Below are 19,560 nucleotides of genomic sequence, written 5' to 3'. Positions count from 1 at the left end.
CACATCAGTTGGACAAACATAATTTCACCAGCTGTTAGCTACAGACAGAAACACATTTATGACTCCTTGTTGCATCCTATATATAAAATTTGATGAGAAGATACATAAGATCATTGCATGCTTACCCATTGATGCAAGCAGATGTTACTGAGTTCACCTATGATGCCATGGCAGATGGACACTTAATTTTCTTAGAAGCAGACATGAAAAGAGGACTGAAGGGAGAATTCCCTACCTCTGCTGAAGTTTGTGTCCCTGGATGTTGCTAAAGTTTCCATGCCAAACTTAATTTCCAGTCCCTATGATACCAAAGAGCAGTTTTTTGCCTTTGAAACTTACCTTTTGATAGCAAATCATGGATATTTTGAAATGCTTCTCCTTGGGAAAGGCAGCCCACGGGCTTTTTCTATCCTGCTCTGTGAGGCACTGCTTGAAAAATAAAGCTCTACCACAGTGGGTGAGATAAGAATATATTTATTAGTTATAAAATATACGAGTGAACATCATCGGTTTGGTACAATCCTGTGAAAATAAGAGGAGGTTTTGGTGACAGCAGCGGACTTTGTCTGGCTGGAGTTGCCCCAGCGATGCTAATCCCAGGGCACCGTGGGCTCTGCAGAGATGTGCTCCCAGTGGTTCTGAGAAAAAGTGAACTTTAGTGACTCGTCAGCATTAGCTGGACATTGATATTCTTTCAGCTTCAAGGGAACATAATGCTGTAGAGAAGCAGCTTTCTGATAACCAGCATGATTAAGGACTTTAATCCAGGAGGGTTTGGCTTGTCCTTTATAGCCAAGCATGGCAAAACTCCCTGAAAAACAGAGACACAAAGAGAGTGACCCTCGGGATGGGTCGGTTCACCTAGCAGCAGCACAGCACGGACTCCCTCCACACATCACGGAAACCTCTTAGCCCTTCTTTTTTTCCTTGGATTAAAATAACAACATTTAGGAGAGAAAAAGGGTGATGAAAGAGGGAGGGGGAGCTTTGCTGAAGCTGTAACCTCACTGCATCCCAGATCTGCAGGTACTTCCATAAGTTAAGACATGTTCCCAGATATCACCTAGCAGGAATATTGTTTTACTCTTTATTTTTAAACATTGGTACTTTTTCATATTTGACTACATGAAAATGGTTAGGCACTTTGAATCCTTCTTTTATTAGTTTACATCAGTTTCTTCCTGTTATGCCTAAACTATTCCCCATGTCGACTCTGCTCTGGTCCTCTGCTGTCACAAAGTACAAAGGCATTATGTATTCTTCCATTTTAATAATAACGTCTTGTGTTTATATTATTCTTTTCACTGCAAAGACTCCCAAGGCTATTTGCAGCTGGTTGGATCGAGACTATTCCTGTAAACACTTCTAATTTAAATAAGGTTTTGCAAAACCAGGCAACAAGACCCTAAATCCTGATCTCGCTGGGGTCAAGGGGATTGGGGTTTTTCTGGCGTTATTCCTGGCATAAGCAATATGCACTCAGGAGAAATGCTCCAGCCTGCCCTGAAATGCAGCCCCCCCAGTGCAGACCAGTCCTGCGCACCATCACTTTTGGAGCTGCGAAGTCAAATAGTGTGCATACCTGAATCAGCGGGAGAGAGCTCATGAAGCACAACATAATTACCCGGGCTGGAAATCAGGGCAGACACATGGGTGAACACCCTTGCCCTTAGGAAAAGCAAAACAGGGGCAGCACGTGATCGGCCAGCAGCGGTTTAGTCCCACTGCCAGACACCAGCATCCCACCGAAGTGGTAGGGCAAGGAGATGGCCACCAACCAGCATGTCCCTGGGATGGTGGTGGCCCTGTTTGCTGCTTTTTGTGCCCCAGGAGCAGAGGGGGCTGGAGGCTGTACTAAGCTCCCAAAATGATCCAGAAGTGCTGCGCCCAAGTGAGCGACACAGGTGGTTCAAGGAACAAAGTTTGACAAAACAAACAAAAAAGATTGCTTTTTAATCAAAAAATTCCTTTCGAAAGTATTCGGGTCTTTGATGAAAGAATGAAGCAATGAAGTTTCAGGACACAAAACAAGGAGGAAAACCTCAAACTTGTGCTTTTAAAAAGATGAAAGAAAAAACAGCGTCTTGGCAATCAGACAGGCACCGATGTGAAATCACTGTCTCTGCTGTATAGACTATGCTGTCCTCCCCTGGAATGGTTATAGCAATGAGCTTTGAAACTCGAACCAGAAATTGATATAAATTCTGTAAAGCAATAGGGAATAAAAAAATCCCCAAACCCCCAAGAAAAAAAAGAAGCTGGAAATACAGCCAATTCTCCAACGGATCTCCGCTTGAGAAACTGCAAATGAAATCTGAATCAAGCTGGCTGGCTGGTTTTCTTGATTTCCTTATCGCTTAAATTATTCATCCAAACCTGGACTCAATAGCCCCCAGTTTTCCAGTAGGAAACCCAGCATGGTTTTCTTGGATCAATAATAGCAATGGATTTCTTGCAGCAATCCAAGGTAAAACTGTAATAAGAACTTTCCAAAACTGGTGATTTCACCTTTCTTCCCTCAAAAAAAATAAAGAGCTCCTATTTCACTTCAGGCTATTTTCTTTTTCATCAACCTTTCAATTTATGATTGTTTTTTCCTTGCAAGGCAGCTGAATTTTAGAGAAGAAATCCTTATCAAATTCTTCTTGTTGTTGTTGTTGTTAGAAAAACAAGCTCCCTTTAGGATGCAAAATTTGCAGCATGCATCTTCTGTCTGGTGAAGTAGGGTCAAAACCCCAAAATGACTCTCCTACTTCTCACCATCCCTAAGCTAAGAGGTTTTTACTAGGTTACACTGGCATATTGTAGTAGGAAATGTATCAATAAGCACTTTATAAATACATGTACATTTTTGATAGGGTAACACACCAGTAACTATTAAGCAAAAGAAACATGGTAGAATAAATACATTTACCTTCCTTGTGGAAGACTATAGGCTTTGCTGAACCTAACCTGGTAAAAACCGGCATTTCAGCACTCCCCACCATGTCTGCAATATCTCTAGAGCACACGAGAACAAGCGATCTGAAAAGAAGGACAGTAATTACTGCATGATTGCAAATACTACTTCTCTAAGAATCTGCAAGACCTTTAAGCTCCGATTCAGAAAAGTACTTAAGAGCTTGCTTAACTTTAAGAACATGCTTAAATCCCTTTGATTTCAATCACACGTAAGCTTTCCTAAGTTTAAGCCTCTGTTTAACTGTTCCTAAATTAAACCTGTGCTTCACACGGTATCAAAATGAGCACGAATGACTGTTTGTGAGCTCATCCCTTGTGGGAAACAGACACAGCCACAGAAGAAATTCAGTTGTTGTGCAGTCCTGAGACCCTGAAACCATCTATACCCTGGGTCTGATTTTCAATCAAGCTTCAGTCCAGCTTTGGTCCTCACAGATGTGCTTTCAGCCACCAGTGAATTGTACCTGCAATGAATTACAGGCACAACTGCTTGCATTTAGCTGAACGCCTAGACTTGCAAAACACACATCCTACCAGAAAATCAAACGGAATGTACAGGCATTGTATGGATATATGTCACTTCATGCACGTTTGATACATGTACACACTCATGTGCATAAATACAGATGTAATAACTCTGGAGTGTTCAAATCTTTGGTCATGAACTGCTCAGAAACATCTTGGACTGAAAGTCTGTTTTCTGGTTATTTGACCTGCTTCTGCCAGCAGCCAAGAATTTATCTATAAATCTCTGTTGTTCCATGTTTATGTGGCGACACATAAAACCACAAGGAATGTGGGACAGACACAAACAGAGATGATCCAGACCATTGCCAGGACACACGCAAGGTACCAGAGCCCGCGGGCTGGCAGGGCTGTTCATTGGCTGACCCAAGAAAAGTCCTATTGGAAAATCTGGCACACCTACGCGTTTCACCCGTCACAAGAGGCAAAAACAATCGGTAAGAACAAACAGAAACCAACTCATTTCAGAAATGGAAAACTGAATCATCAGCTGCCAGGAAGTTGCTGGGCACTGGAATAGGTGAGCAGGATTGCAAATGTCATTGCAAGGACTTTATCTACTCCATGCTGGAAAATGAATGGTTAATTTGGAAAGAATTTCCAATTTTCCAGAAAAAAATTGTCTCTATCTGCTCCAATCCTGGGAGAGAGACATTGCTTCTCTTATTATCTGGGTGATATTTGGGATTTGTACATATTTAATCTGTGCCAGATCTCCTCAGAGCACAGGTTTGGTTATGGAAGTAGGTCCTTTTCCTTTCTTTGTCTATCAGCCACGGGTTGCTACATGAACTGGGCTCTCAGCAGTTTGCTTACCTCTCCTTTATAAATGTTTGAACGTAATCAGCTATTGCACTGGCAGCGTTTTCACCAGTAACTGTGTCAAAGTGCCGCCTACTCACAACTGCTCCTGAACACGCATCCAGCACCACGAAGAATATCCCACGGCTATTGAACAGGAAAACCGTGTCATTTATCTGCAATAAAAAACAGAGGTAGGTTTTATGGAGGCAGGCTGGGGAGCTTCAGACTATGATCCTGCTTTTCCATAAGGGAGTTACAAGCAAAGGAAAATATCAAGGGCGTACACCCTACAATTTTAAATGTATAATTAGTACAGATGAAGTGACATCACTGATAGATGGTCAGTGGCAGGAGGAAGCAAAACCTTTAGTTCTCAATGGGGTACAAAAACACAAGAAATGAGGTCATCAGCATCTTTTATGTATTAGGAAGATATGTTTGGAAAGCCAAGAATCCTGGGAGTAAAGTGTTTAGTTCAGTCTTAACACAGTTTCTTTCTATGTAGGGAAAACTACTGTCACTTGACAAAGCGGATTTGACCACAGAGCAAGGGAGAGGTGCTGAGACAGCAGACGGGGGAATAGAAGTGACACGTGGACTTTTTTTGTTTTCCCTGGAAATGTAAATATCAAAACCAAAACATTCTCTTTTGGTAGGGCTGCCTCACTGTCTCACAGAAGTTGTAGCACAAGTGGCTCCTACTCCCCACCTTTCCCACAGCAAGGGCTCCTTCCCCAGGTCACACCTCTCAGGAGCATGTAGTGATAGGACAAGGGGCAATGACTTTAAACTGAAAGAGGGCAGATTTCGATTAGATGTAAGGAAGAAATGTTTTACAATGAAGGTGGTGAAACAATGGAACAGGTTGCCCAGAGAAGCTGTGGATGCCCCGTCCCTGGAAGTGTTCAAGGCCAGGTTGGATGAGGCTTTAAGCAACCTGTTCTAGTGGAAGGTGTCCCTGCCCATGGCAGGGGAGTTGGAACTAGATGATCTTGAAGGTCCCTTCCAACCCAAACCATTCTATGATTCTATATGCCACAATATTTGCTTTTTGAAAGGTGCAGGCTCTCTGAGGTGTCCAGCACTGGTGCATCTTCCCAGCATCCCGGGGGCAACCCAGCCTGGGAGGACACAACCTCCACCAAGGAGAGCAACAGCATTCCAAGGTCAGGCTATCAGAAAGCTGAGCCCAGGATACACAACACCCTCACTGTAATCCACATAGTGGTCCGAAGCGCACAGGCACCAGCGACCTCAGATACGTCCCATCAATCTGAGACATATGAATGCCTCCAGGGAGTGCAGAGCCAGACTGAATGGAGGAGCCAAGTGTTAAAAAGTAGCTTCTGCAAGATGTCAGAGGATGCTGAATGCAATAGAGGGTCAAGGGTAAGGGAAACATGAAGGTCCAGGCCATGGGTGGGCAGAGAGAGTGAGGAGGAGCAAAGACAGATGAAATCTTTTGCCTGGTGCTGGCTGTCTCATGCTCCTCAGCCTGGGAAGAAGCGTGTCAAAGTCTGGATGCACACATTGCAGAGAGCAACCACTACTGCAAACCAACCTAAAGGTGAGCCACGGGCAGACGAGCGAGCCCTGCAGCATGTCTTGCCCGTGTCCGCGTGCTGCAGACCTGCCGAGCAGCCGGCAAAAGGGCTCGTGTGGCCCCGCGGGAGCTGGCGCGGGGCACAGCCGCACCACTTCACTCGGTCCTGGGAGCAGCTTGGGTTATGAATTTAAAACATTTCTGACTTTTGCATTTCATTCAGCAAACAAGAACGTGCTTTGGTAGTGGGAGTTCCTCTGCTTCAATTCTTTATTTCCAAATTTCCTGCAACTTCTACGAATTAGGATAAGAATCCTCCTTTTGACATTTATCTTTATCATCTGCCTAGCCCAGCCTTTACTTCAGTACATGTGCTGGAGATAAAACTTTGAAAAACAACACTTTGTGTTCAAGCTTTAGAAAAGGCAAAGAAGCTTTGAGGGTACCCAAACCTCGCTGACTATGCCTCTCTGTGCTGCGCACACCCAGGTCTGCACTTCACCGCAGGTGAGGATGCTGCCTCCGATAACACCTGCTTGCCAATGGTTTTGCATAAATGTTTGATGATGCAGCCAGTGCATGTGGCAAGAATCTTGGCTGCTCTGACTCCGTAAGGATGCTGTACCAGCTTTGCTTGGCATTTGTTAGCATCAATTATAATTCAGTAGCACACCGGCACGTGCAAACATGTTTTCAGTCACCCTTCACACTCTAGACAGACATATAAGGCATGTGCAGGGGCAACCTGACAGCTCTAACCCCCTTCAGTAGTGAAATACAGTTATTTTTATCTTTTAGTGCAATGCCAGCAGAGAAAATCAGAAAAACAAACTTGTTTTTTTCCCCATATCCTTTGTAAACAATGACTTCTGGTGTGCTTTCCCCCCTCCCTTCCTCTACATTAGAGTGGTGGTGTTAATTCTTCTTCTGAGGTGATAAAAGACCTTTTTTTTTTTCCCCCTAAGGGCTCAAATCCTCATCTGAATAGAATACGAACTCCCAGTGACATTAATGGAGTTAATTATAAGGGAGAACAATGCACTTGCCTCTTCCAGAGGAACTTCCCATTTCCTTCCGCCAAGGCTCAGCAAGATTTTGCAGTAACTTGGAGATAAAGTTTCCCCTGTTTAATCACCATTTCAAATGCTGTAAAACACAACATACCTTAACAAACGCGGATGTCAAGTGGTTTTGTACATCCGCCCTGCGGAGAGACTGGATCTGGATCCTTATATACTTGACTGAGGGTGTGCTGGTGATAGCAAGCTGCAATTACACCAGAGACAGAAGCTTAAAAACTGGCTCGCTAACTGGTTTTCAGCAACAAAATGACACCAGGTACCAATGCTCATATATAAGATCGCAAAACTAAGAATTCTTTTTTTAAACTGTTCCTAAGTGTTCATAAGTGTTCATTATTAAGACACCATTTGTCAGAGGATCATGGCAATGCTGGTTGGAAGGGATCTCTGATGGTCACTCTGCCACTAAGTAAGTTTAAATGTCACATATGAATTTAATGTATTTTGCCTAGCTATAAACTCAAGGGTAGATTTGTATGAGCCTGAAACAATTCTACAGGATTTGGAGTGGGGTGAATTTACGATAAATGAGAAGAGAACTTGGCTCTAATTTTCCAGTTATTCCTATTAACCAGAATTACTTCCCAGTTTGAAATTCAGCAGCAATGTCATACTTTGAAATTCAAAGCTAATCCAATCTGAGTCCTCTCAAGAATTCTTTTTTTTCTTGTTTAAAAGAAAGAAATGGGGAAAAAAGATGCCATGAGTGTGCATTCACATGTTTTCAGTTGGGCAATTTTTTCTGAGGCTTCTTTGAAGTGTAGTACAAAAAGCCACAGAAATTCAGAGCAAAACCTTTCCCTCTACATGCCTTACATGATGCTGGGGAGATTCACGAGTGGGAATTCCCTACTGCTTTTCCTTGTACACTGTGAAAACAAACTGACCTGCCGTGGATGTACACACACTGCACAACCCCAGACTGTTCCACGTGGTGGGTACCTGCGGGGCTCCACACGCCCAGCACGGCCCAGCTGGGCGCTGGGACACGGGGCGCTGGGCAACTGCTGGTCCCCGTGGGAAGGGGTTCGGCTCACAGCTCCAGGAGTCCCCCGAGTACATATGCGCCGTGATTTTAAGACGTTCACAGCCTTGCTGGGAGCAGTAACTGTGCCCTTTCCGAGCTTCATGGGCTTGCAGGTGAACAAACAGGTACCTACAGATAAGAGCAAAGAGAGGGCTCAGCGCCATGGGGCGCTCAGAGGAAAAGCTGAGCAGAGGCAGGGTCTGCACTTGCTAAATTGCATCATCCCTCCCATTTCCCAACATCACAAACTGACTCTGTCTTAGATCAGTGTAATACGGCACAGTCGTTGCAAAATGGGTCCTGCAAGGATACGGGTCGAGCTCCCCTCTCATCCTGGCATGATGGAACCTGCAGTGCCTGCAGTCCATACGCCCAAGCCAGCTGCCTTCACCAGGCAAGCGTTGTGTGGGGCAGATACCCCCTCCATCCCAAGCACTCCTCGCTGTCTGCAGGCATGGTGGCATCCCACCAGAGAAAGAGCAGCAGCAGTGCTCAGGCTGCTGTGCAGAAGGAGACAGGCTTGCCTGGAAACATCAGCGTCTCCCCTTTAGCTCTCTGCATCCACAGGGTGCTGGCCCAAAGGCACAGCTTAGCCCTAGGCATGCATGACAAAAGCTCGAAGGCAGCCAGGTCTTCTGGCTTTTGGAGTTAATTTTTTAATTTTCTTCCTGGCTGTTCTAAGTATATTTTCAGTCGTGTCCATTCTGCAATTCAGGCTGAGGAAATTATATAAACAGCTCAGTTCAGCTCCAGGATCAAAAGATACATGCGTTTTAAAGGGATTTTTCACTCTATTTCTTTTAAAACTAAATATTTGTTTCTATTTGTCTGGAAGAAAGAATGAGTAAGCTTGGTTCCTTTCCAAGGATCCAGCATGTGAGGTTAAAAAAAGAAGGGAAACATCCCACTCATTATGAAATAAAGTCTAAAAAACAACAACAGGAAAAGAAAAAAGCCAATCTCATAAACGTTGTACTCTGAAAGGCTAAAAAAATCACTGCTGAATTAAACAGAGACCCAAAAGGCTGATACTGCCAGAATTAAGTCAGGTTAGACCCATCAATCTGCATGTCCCAGGTCCAGATGGCTGCTGGCAGCTAATGGCTCTTCCCCCTAGACCCACACATGTAACCATTTTTCTGCTATTCAGTAGTAAACAATCTGTTTACAGAATTTGGGCAACTTTTTTTTTTTTTCAAAAAAAAGAAAAGAAAAGGAGGATCAATCAGCAAATTGTTATTTCACAATTCCTATGATGTGAGAGACCTGGCCATCAGCAAGGAGCCTGGTTAGCAGGGAAGGCATTCCGGGATTGGATTGCTCATGTGTTATGGTTGAATGAATAAATATATCCCATCTTATTTTCAAATCTGGCATTTGTGGATTGATTCCTGAAGTAGCTACTTAGTCAGGTGAAGTATCATGGGACTCATGGTTAGACCACAAAACACTTTTTTCCTCCATAACTATTTTAGCTGACTGAGAAACACAGTTTCGTAATATGTTTTTTTAACCAAAGGTGTCCTAGAGTCTTACAAAGACAGTGCAAGTCTCTAGGACTCTCTTCATGCCTTCGAAATAAGAGATATACTATGGTGCTCTCCTTTTTTCACAAAATCTAATTTTTAGAACGGGCAGATTTTGGAAATCTCTCTTCATGGGAATGTAAAGAAGTTGAAACTTCCCAAACTATGTCAGTGTTAGAGCTGCAGCAGTCACGAGAGGGCTCCTTTTCATGGCCCTGTGGGGTGTGATGGATTTTGATGAATACTTACACCGCACCCACACCTGCAGCAATGTGAGCAGCAGGGATGCCTCAAAGGAGCTAAATCCAGCCAGGAAATCAGCCCTTTCCTTAACAGCAATGAAAATTGTTGCCCGGTGATAAAGACATAGACCTACCCCTGCTACTCCAACTTGTAAATCTGTTTTGACCTGAAATCAGTGGAAAGACCATGCAAGATGGATGGGCCTGAATTTTGACTACGAGAAAGGGAAAGGAGGTGCTGGGGCTGGTGAGAGAAAGACCCCGAGGGTTTGCTGCCCGTTCAGGGGCAATGCAGGGCTCACCCCGATGCTCTGTCGAAGTAGAAGAGCCGCTCACCAGTCCTGTTGAGAGCGCTGGCCTGGGAAGGAGCGGCGAGGTAGTGCTTTACGCTATGCACCGTCCCTGTCCGTCGCTGGTAGATATCTGAAACCACCTGGAAAACAGCTTCCCTGGGATAGCAGAGGGCAACACGAAGCCAGTCTCCCCTGTTGGACAAAAGGAGAGGGTGGGGGAAGGAGGGAAAATGCACTTAAGGGCTTGAGTACAGGGGAGATGGTCTGCAGCCAAGAGTACAGTCTTCAGGGGAAAACAAAGAAACTTCCTTTGAGGTTCTCTTACTCCTTGAAAAAAAGCACAACAAATCCTCAAAGCCAAAGAAAATCAGATATTTTTTTTTTTTCTTTGTCTGGAATCAACAGCTGCTTATTACGAAGGACTGATCCAGGGACCCCAGCCGACCTTGGAGGACTTTGAGTCAGGTGCCAGGATGGCTTAAAATCAGAGGTTTTCTCTTCCTTGCCTCATAAGGCTGCGGTACAACCAGTCACATACCCACTCGCATCTCCCGGGGCAGCCGGGGCTTGTTTTAGTTCATCCGGAGCTGCTGCGGGAGAGGGAATCAGCATCCAACAGACGTTTCACCAGGGGCACAGATTCAGGAATTAGAAAGTAATCTCTGACTTGAACCAGAGCCACAGTCTAAAGAGACCTGCTTCCTCCACTTTGCAGCGAAGTTTATTATTATGGCTTCCATTAATATTTCCCTTTCTCGGGCTCTTTCTTCAATGTCAGTTTAGAATAACTAAGGGTAAAGTTAAATCATCTTTCACCTCTCATGTCCCACACTTTCAGCACACGCATTTACAAAAAACATTTGTCCTCGTGGCTTTCCTTTATCCTATGATTCACATTGCCACCCTCACGGAGAGAAAAACTGGCTCCAAACGAGAAACCTTTGTTACACAACTCAAGAGCCAAAAGGTGCAGTTATGGTGCACTTCGGATGCTGATGGGAAGGATCAGCCACAAACCCCGACACCCTTCCTGTCCACGGGGTGCACTTGTGCTGTGCAAAGCAGAAAGCCACAAGAAATTTACACTTGAAAAGAAAAACTGAATACCAAGATAATTAGCTTAATTATTTTTTTTCTTTCTAGCCTCTGAAGTAGTTCAGTGTGCCACACCAAGATGCCTGAACCAGTGCTGTGGTTGGCTTTCCTTGTATTACCAAAACCATTCAGGCTTTAAACGCATTCCTTTAATTACCTGGCTTCTTGGTTAAAAAGTGAGGATATAAATTTGGCTTAAAGAAAGACAAATATCTCCTTCATCAGCTGTCTTTCTGGGCCCTACAAAGCTGAGGAAGACAAAGTTTCTCTGAAGGCTCCTCTGAAACAACCCACTGCCTACCCCTGCCTGCAGAGCAATAAATGGGGGGAAAATCACTTCGATTCGGAGAAATCTGGGAATCTGCATGCCTAAATCTCTACTTTGCATTACACACGGAGAGCACAAAAGCAAAGCTATTTCAGTGTTTTTCTGGTTTTCTCACTAAAACAAAACAAAACTATCTACAGGATGGAAGAGGGGACAGGCTGTTCTAGAATAATAAATCAAAGCCACACAAAGACCCATCAGCTTAAGCCAGATACTGCCCTCTAGATTTTAACCAACTCCAGCTGTGTCATAACACAGGACAGCTAGAAAACGGATATATTTTCAGATTATTTGGCCTCCGACTAGAGGAAATGAAAGAAATGCACCAGAGCCATGTTTGTGGAATATTTTTAGGACAGAGTCCCAAGACATTTGGCTGTTTCATAAGGGCGATTTGCATTGCGTTAGCACATTTCATCCCCTGAAGACACCGTCACAAAAAAAGGGCTTGTCATCTCCTTCAGATGCTGGGAACCAGCTTTGGTACTGTGCTACACCGACTGCCGCCTCTCCAGGGAATGAGAAAGGCACTAGAAAAGGCAATTGGAGGGTGAAAGAAAAAAAAAGTGTGAAAAAACCCACAGCTGCCACTGTCTTGAGTCACTGGGGCATTTGGGAATATGAGTGCTAGAGCCCAGCGTGCGTGTGAGCAGGCTGAGCGAAACACTGAAATAAATGACATCAAGATTGAAAAGATCAAATGAAAAGCACCTACTTTGGAGTTTGTGGAGGAAGAGATGGAAATAAGTACGTTCCCACAACAAAGGGCTTGGGAGGAGATGTGAGAAGGGAAGGTATTAGAAATTATCCTTTAGGTAAAAATAGGAGAAGATGAGGTGGTTATTTTCTTTTTAATTTAGTGGTATTTTAACAGCTTCCTATTTAGTTCTTTTACTTCAGTTCTGTTTCTTCAGCTTGTACAAAATCCACCATAAACCCTCCAAAATTCCTGCTGTGGGGCTGAACAGGGCTTCACCATCTCCGGGAAAAGCAAAGCAAGAAACAGTTAACAACTAAGTAACTGTGTTCACAATCTTTTCTAGTGATAAAGTTCAGGCCATTTTAGAAGTTAGGAACATTATTCTTTCTTTTTTTCAGTCTTGTTCTTCATCAGGCCAACATTTTCCTATGTGTTTTTACAAAAAAAAAAAAACCTTAATTTGATGGAGAAAAGCTAAACATGCACCAGCAAAAAGTCACTACTTAGCAGGTCCTAACAGTTTCCAACACCACTTGGAAAATTTTTGAGAGCCTGCCGACACCAGCGTGTATAAAACCTGACACTTCTGCCCCTCTGTTACTGTCATTCAACAATCCCCACAGTGCATTTTGTGCATTTTTATGAATGTATTTAGCCTGTTTCTTTCCTTTTGGAAATAGTTGGGTGAAACAAACCCAAGAAGCCTTTCTTTTTTCACCAGGATATTGGCATTTGCAGTTCTGGCTCTTTCAGGTGAAGCAAAAACATCAGACAAAGTGTTAAAAAAATTATTCTTATGTTTTGGCAATGGGCAGGCTTCCTGGGATAAGCAATAGCAAAAAAGGATGAAGGAAAGGCAAAAAAAGGCAGGCTAGAGGTTTCCTGTTCTTGGACATGTGGTAGATACAGATCTGCACGTACATACGTACATACTTCATTTACAACCCTCAGAACAACCCCCCAGCTCAACCCCAAACTCCCAAAGGCAGAGCCACTCCGAGAAACGTGATCAAACAGGCAAAGGAGGGGAGGCTTTTGTGAGTGGTGGGATGTGAAGCGAGTCATGTAACTTGGAGATGAGATTTGGCTGGAGCAGACGTAGAAGGAGTGCATGCCTGGGACTCTCACCACCTGGGAGAGGACAAATAACACTTGCTCAATATTGTGAACGTGGCCCTTGACAACATCAGATGGAGTATCAGTCCTGGGCAAACGGGTATGATGTAGTGCTGGGGTTGTTGGCTATGCCGGATGTCAATCCTGGCTGTATTTTAGCTAATGGAACTTCTAAGCTGATGAATATTACACTAGAAAACATCTCCACCATGTTTAGTGACATGGTGTGTCACATAGCTGATGACCATGGAAGTGTACAGGCCAAATCCTGATCTCACTGATGAGAATCTGGGGTAAGCTAATGAGGGAATGCCATAGAGTACCACTAAAAATTAGTTATTTTTTTCCCTGTGCTCAAAAAAACAAGAGACTTTCATCCAGTGAGTCAGTCTCCCCCGTTATTACTCCTATTTAAAAACAACACCTCTGACATTTTGGTCATCATCTACGTGAGCTGAACTTTCAAAGGGAGTGAGATGACTGGGAATTTGTAACTTTCCTGCACATAATATGAGAACTAAGCAGAAATCTCCACGTGCTGCTTTGGTAAGTTTGTCTCTCACAGGCTGAATTTTGAACTTTGAAAGACAAAAAAAGGAAAGCCACAATTCAGTCTCCAACTCATCCCAAGAACAAATCTCAGAGGTCAATGTTCCTTGCTCTCAGTCAGGATACAGCTGTTTTTTCTCTCCAAAAACATCTTCCAGCCTCACAACAATCTGCCCAGCACCAGGCTGAATCTCCTCCGGCGCAAAACCTGCTTTCAAGACAAGCCACCTCCTCTCCAACCAGCATCGCCAGTGGGAAAAATACCCTCATCACCAGCAAGAAATACCCTCACATCTCACAGATGCTGAAAAGAGCAGAAAAAGGGCTGCATGGAACCTGGTCATGTCCTCACCGCTTTCTCTCGGTTCAAGCCCTTTCCCTTGAATCCACATTTCCCACCAGCTCCCCACAGCTGTCACTCACTCCTTCTCTTTTTCTAGATTTCTTTTTAATTTTCTGCCTTCAACTCAAGTTCATTAAACACATCCAAACCCCCTGCAATGATAAACATGGTGACTGGGCGGAAATCCAGCAATTTTTTTCAGGACCTTGTTATTAAAGATAGCCAATTCTGGAAGACTGCTTGCTGCGGGGATAGTAACAAGTGAGGTATGTGTTTGGCTAACTGGAGTTGTATGTATTGGGATTTAAATGCCTTTCCTAAATGTTGCCATTTAGGAAATTCCATTAAAAATTCAAAAGCATAGGCCAACTCTTAACACAAATTAAAATTTTTGGTTTTATCCATGTGCCTCCTTAGGCAAAAAGAATTATTTTTGCTTCTGTGAAGCTCAACAAATTATAGAAGGGATCCTGCCCTGAGGTACGCTTCTGCTGATACTCATGAAACCAGGGTCTGACTCAGACAGCATTTGGCTCACAGACAATTGTATTCAAGCAAAAATAAGAACTTCCTGCATTTAAATACAGTACATCATCTTATCATCTTTTTTTCCCACCCTACATGCTTTCATAGAGGAATCATATCCCAATTCAATTTGTATCTTTTTTTAATGCGTTCTCAAGTACTCTCTTGCTGACTATTGTGTATCTGGTATTTTCCTGCTGCTGTGCCTCGGATGCACATCAGGTCAGGAGAGGTTGGTGGCCCTGAGGAGCCTTGAGTCCCACCTTGCGGGCCAGGAGAAGGGTCAAAGCAAGGAAAAACCTTCAGGTTTCATGTGCCAGGCTTCAAAGTGACAAGCAGTCTGGTTTTCCATGGCCATCTGGGGACTGTCTGACGCTCAGATTGCTCTAATTCCTGCTGTAAAATGATCAGCTCAGGAAGGACGTCTCTCCTCAGAGTTATCTTGTGAATCCCGGCCACTGCCACCAGGCCAGTTGGAAGCTCAAGCTGTGGAAGGCAGAGAGCAGCACGGGATGCAGACAGGGAGGCACAGATGGTGCTTTGGGATCGCCCGAACATGGCAACATCAGCACACGCTTTGGCCCAGCTGCACTAAAACAGTGCAATCTGCAACCTGGCGTTCTGACAAATGGTTCCAGACTGGCAAATTCTTGCCAATTTTAAAAAACATATCTTGTGGCTTTCATCCACTGGTTGACCTGTAGGTAATTTAAGGGATTTAAATAGACAGAAGGGAATTCAAATATATCTGCTGACTTCTGTGTTGTGTGGATGATTAACTCTGAATTACAGATGTTATCAGGAGGGGCAGGCTATGAAACCAAAGTAGCACTTTGCTTATTATTATTGGAAATAGTGCTGGTGTTACTTGTATTACATCCAGATCCAGGGGATCGAGGTCAGAACTCATGTACGTACAAGAATGAGAAAGCAGTCACAGCCTTAAACTGTTAGCTCCACTTTGAAATACTAATTTTGCCTTCCTGTGCATTTATCAATCTGGGAAGCAAGAGGATAAACTCATTTAGAGCTAATCTGAAAAAGAAACATTTTAGGAAATATCCATAAACCGGGCAAGTCTGCAACAAGCACATTCTAGTCTTGTCTCATTATCTTTGTTTTCCTCCAGACCTTATCACCCCTGAGGAATTTAATCGCAAAAATGACAAGTAGCTGAAAGTATGAATCAGACTGGCACCGAATAAGAAGCCTTAGGAAAAACACCTACCTACACAGCCCTGACAAATACAAATATAACGAGTCCCCCAGAGTCTCGGTGCAGACATGGGCTGCCTAAGTTTGCTTGCACTGGAATCTCCACCTTTGAATGGGTTACAGCATTCTGGAGGCTTCATATCACCCAGCGTCCAAAGTCTCCACTATTTTTAATGAAGAATTTAGACACAAACTCATGAATTTCCAGACGACTTAGATTATTCACTGGCGAATATGATAACCAGCCCTAGCGCAGGACTCCAGCCTAGCAAACACCGGAGTTGAGCAGTGCACCTGTGCCCATCCCTGCACAAACATCACGGCAGGGGAAAGGCTGAACACATGCCCAGACACACACACGGGCATCTGCCCTTTTGCTTGCTGTTGACAAGAAATTTGGCCCTCCTCTGCCAATTTTTTTTAATTTTTTTTTAAAGGCTCTCATAAGGATCCAACTCCCACAACAAGGCACCGAAGAACATCAATATTATGAGCTCACCGTCCAGGTGAAGCTAAGAGGAGGCCGATGAAGAGAGCCTGAGGAAGGCTGCCCTGCGCTGCCCTTGGAGCCAGCATCTGTCAGGAGCAGTGCAGAACAGAGGAAAGCCCCTGCTTGCAGGACTGTCGCAATCTACCTGCAAAAGTTACCCTCGTTATACTATTAGCCTCTCACACTTCCCTGAATTCTCAGTTGAATCACAGCAGAGAGCCCTAATAAGGGAAAACCCTTCCCTCTGAGCCTTGACAGACCAAGTATAGAGGTATTTGCCTGTGCTCATTAAAAACAAGGAATGTTTCATCTAATTGCCACTGCTGTTCAGGCTGCTTCAACAACACAACTTATTACACTATACTTCAGATATGTGCTTTGAAGAGATTTCATTCTTATCTTGAGATTTTCTGATAGCACGAAGGCTGGCTGATTTACTGAACAGCACTGTGCCTTTGATAATAGTATTTGCCTTAGCTGCTTCTGCGATTAGGAAATTTGCACACACACAAAGCCCAGGTCATTAAATTGAAGGACTTCATTCTTGACTTTGCCCACTGTGCGGAGGGCCAATCTTTGTACTGTTTTCCAGCACCTGAAAGGAGGCACTTACTTGCAACCAAATAATGTTTTCCATCTTCTCCTCCTGATTTATCAGCTTCTCTCCTCTTTCATAACAAGTTTGATGCTCTCTGCAGGCCTTTGTGGCCCGGGACAGTAATTTTGAGCAAAGCCCTTAATTCAGTTTTTCAGATAATCCTCATTCTTCTGTGAAGCAGAAAAAAACCCAAGAAAACATACAAACAACTCTGAGAGGGCAGAAACCACTCCAACAAAGATATGAAGACCATGGAGAAGGGGTCTGAGGTCTCTGTACATGAAGGTTTCATAGATGCTTCATGCTCGATGAGAGCAGTCCTCAGCAGATGTAGACTGGCTCTAGAGCACACTTCATTCCTGGTCATTAAAATCCCAGCCAGCGCTCTCCTTCTGTTCACTTGCCAAAACATTCTGAAGTTACTTGTCCTGCATTACCTCTTTCCAGAAGCATCAATACCCAGCCACCTCCTCATCCTCTCAGGGAAAGTCCCAGCTGTTAGCCAGACAGCCCTATCTATAGCTTAATAAGGGCATTTCTGCTGAGATAGCCATGCTCCCCAGCAGCCTGAAAACACAGCCCGTGGCTCTGCACCATGGCTTTACATTTGCCTATCAGTCAGCTAGTGACAAATGCAAACAAGTACACCTCTCATTGGAAAGGAAGTTGGCATGTGCCAAAGAGCTCACTTGCACCCCATGGCTGCAGATGGCAGCGCGTGAGACAGAAATTTTGTTTGGTTTAGCTATATATGTTGATGGAAGTGAGGAAACTGAAGAATTATTCTAAACACGGTTTGGATCGGTGCGAGGAAGACACAGGTACTGCACAAGTACCTTCAGGTGCCCACGATAGAAAGAGAAAAATCTGCTCGGTGACTGTGCTCTAACTGGTGTCCTCCTCCGCTGAGTAAATCCGCCCAAGCGGTGCCTCTGAACTCACCGGACAAGATTTGCAGCTCACGGAAAGCAGTGCTGCCAATTTCAGCTGAGTCATGAATTCATCCCAACCAGCTCCTGCCCACCCCAGGAATCCGGACGTTCCAGTCCTTTAATAGACATCTGAACTGGTATGACTTCTATTGGGTCTTTCTACAGTGTTTCAGAGGCAGGGAAAGAGTTAATCATGCAAGTATTCAACATCAGTGCTACGCCTGACCTCCACAGAAATCCAAATCCTGGTACACATCTCCCTGTCACATTCCTTATTTCCCCTCTGACCTTCCTTTAGCCAGCGTAGAGCAAACCACTCCAGAAGCATGAGGGCTGTCTGTCTGCAAAGGCAGCATCCCGGGTATATCCATCCATCCATCTTTTTACAATGACAAGACTGAAAATAGTTTAGTTGTACACTTGGTTATGTATGAAGTTATTAATCCCAGAATATTGCTATTAAAGTTCATCAAACATTCTTTTGTTTGCATCACATGTTCTGCACAGATGTTACTATCTTAAGAGCTCATTTTTTTGGCAGATTATTCAGTATTTCAGATTTTAAAAGAACAAACGAAACATAAAGCCACTTGAGACAGGTGAAAGTCTTCCCTGATTTTCTAACTCTGATTACTCTGGGCTCCACAATCTGAGATTTCTTCCCTTCCAAAAATGCTTAGAAAACAATGTTTAATAAAGGCCATACATGGAACTGTTTAGGCAGGCACTTGTTTTCCTTCAAACCTGTAAACCCTCTTTTTCATCTCAATTGCTTTACCCTTCCACGGGAATGTCATTTCTCCGTGTTTTCAGATGTAGTCTGGACAATTCACCATTGCCGGCCATTGCATCAGCCTCAAGTCTCACAGTCGTTAGCACCCAGCATACTTGAGGTGTGCACAGAGCAGCCACACATTTCATTCCTAATTATTTCTTAGCAAGATACTCTAAATGAAATTAAATAAAATGTGGGTTTCCCTCATTACAGTATATTTCCTGTTCATAGTTCTTCAAAAACACATACCTTGCCAACTGTTTCTGGATCAGAAAAACCTACAAACCTTTGCCCTTTTTAAATAACTTAACTGGTTTCACACAAGACAAAGAGAACCGCAACCACATTGTGGTTTTCAACAGTAAAATACAGTTAAGTTTCTGATTGAACAAGAGCTGAACTTCAAGCTGAGTTGTAGCAAAGACCCAGAACTGCCTTCAAATTTGAACCTGTGCTTGAAGATGGTGAACCAAAGCTTTGGCAAGTGCTAATTGGCACAGTGACAGAGTAACCATCAGTTACCCGGCAGAAGATTTAGCTCTGCAATTGCAAGGAAATAGCTAATCATTTTAAGTTAGATAATAATTGCAAAGCTCAGCTTGTCCATGAGTGACTAATGGGTTTTCCTCTTCCTTAACATGCACAAAGATACATTGATAGGGAAAACAGTGATTTAATTCTAATAATTCCTCTGTGACAGAAGTGTCCAAACACTGATCCTCCAGTGACTCGGTCATGGCCCTACCACTGCTACATTATTAAATCAAGAGGACCAGCTATATGTCACTCGCTATAATGGGCGTGTATAAAGAGAAAACACTGCTTTTCTCAGCTACATTCCCACAGGCTTCATAATGGGAACTAAGGACAGTATTTTCCCCTAAATTTCTT

At 43.8% G+C, this 19,560-nt stretch overlaps 1 protein-coding gene across 1 annotated transcript in view; it reads right to left on the bottom strand.

Moving 5' to 3' along the window:
• Positions 1-590: 590 nt before the first annotated feature.
• The window catches only part of LOC104383481 (cell surface hyaluronidase CEMIP2-like), a 57,260-nt gene continuing 38,290 nt past the window's right edge, over positions 591-19,560 (bottom strand). The window contains exons 20-25 of the mRNA XM_086620185.1: positions 10,013-10,195; positions 7,858-8,071; positions 6,998-7,099; positions 4,303-4,463; positions 2,915-3,024; positions 591-841 (exon numbers count right to left, since the gene is read on the bottom strand). Of these exons, the coding sequence (XP_086476311.1) occupies positions 591-841; positions 2,915-3,024; positions 4,303-4,463; positions 6,998-7,099; positions 7,858-8,071; positions 10,013-10,195 (1,021 nt within the window). The remainder of the gene's footprint in view (positions 842-2,914; positions 3,025-4,302; positions 4,464-6,997; positions 7,100-7,857; positions 8,072-10,012; positions 10,196-19,560) is intronic.

Source organism: Tauraco erythrolophus, chromosome 14, assembly GCF_009769465.1.
Source record: "Tauraco erythrolophus isolate bTauEry1 chromosome 14, bTauEry1.pri, whole genome shotgun sequence".
Taxonomy (NCBI): Eukaryota; Metazoa; Chordata; class Aves; order Musophagiformes; family Musophagidae; genus Tauraco; species Tauraco erythrolophus.
This window is presented reverse-complemented; position numbering and strand designations above follow the sequence as displayed.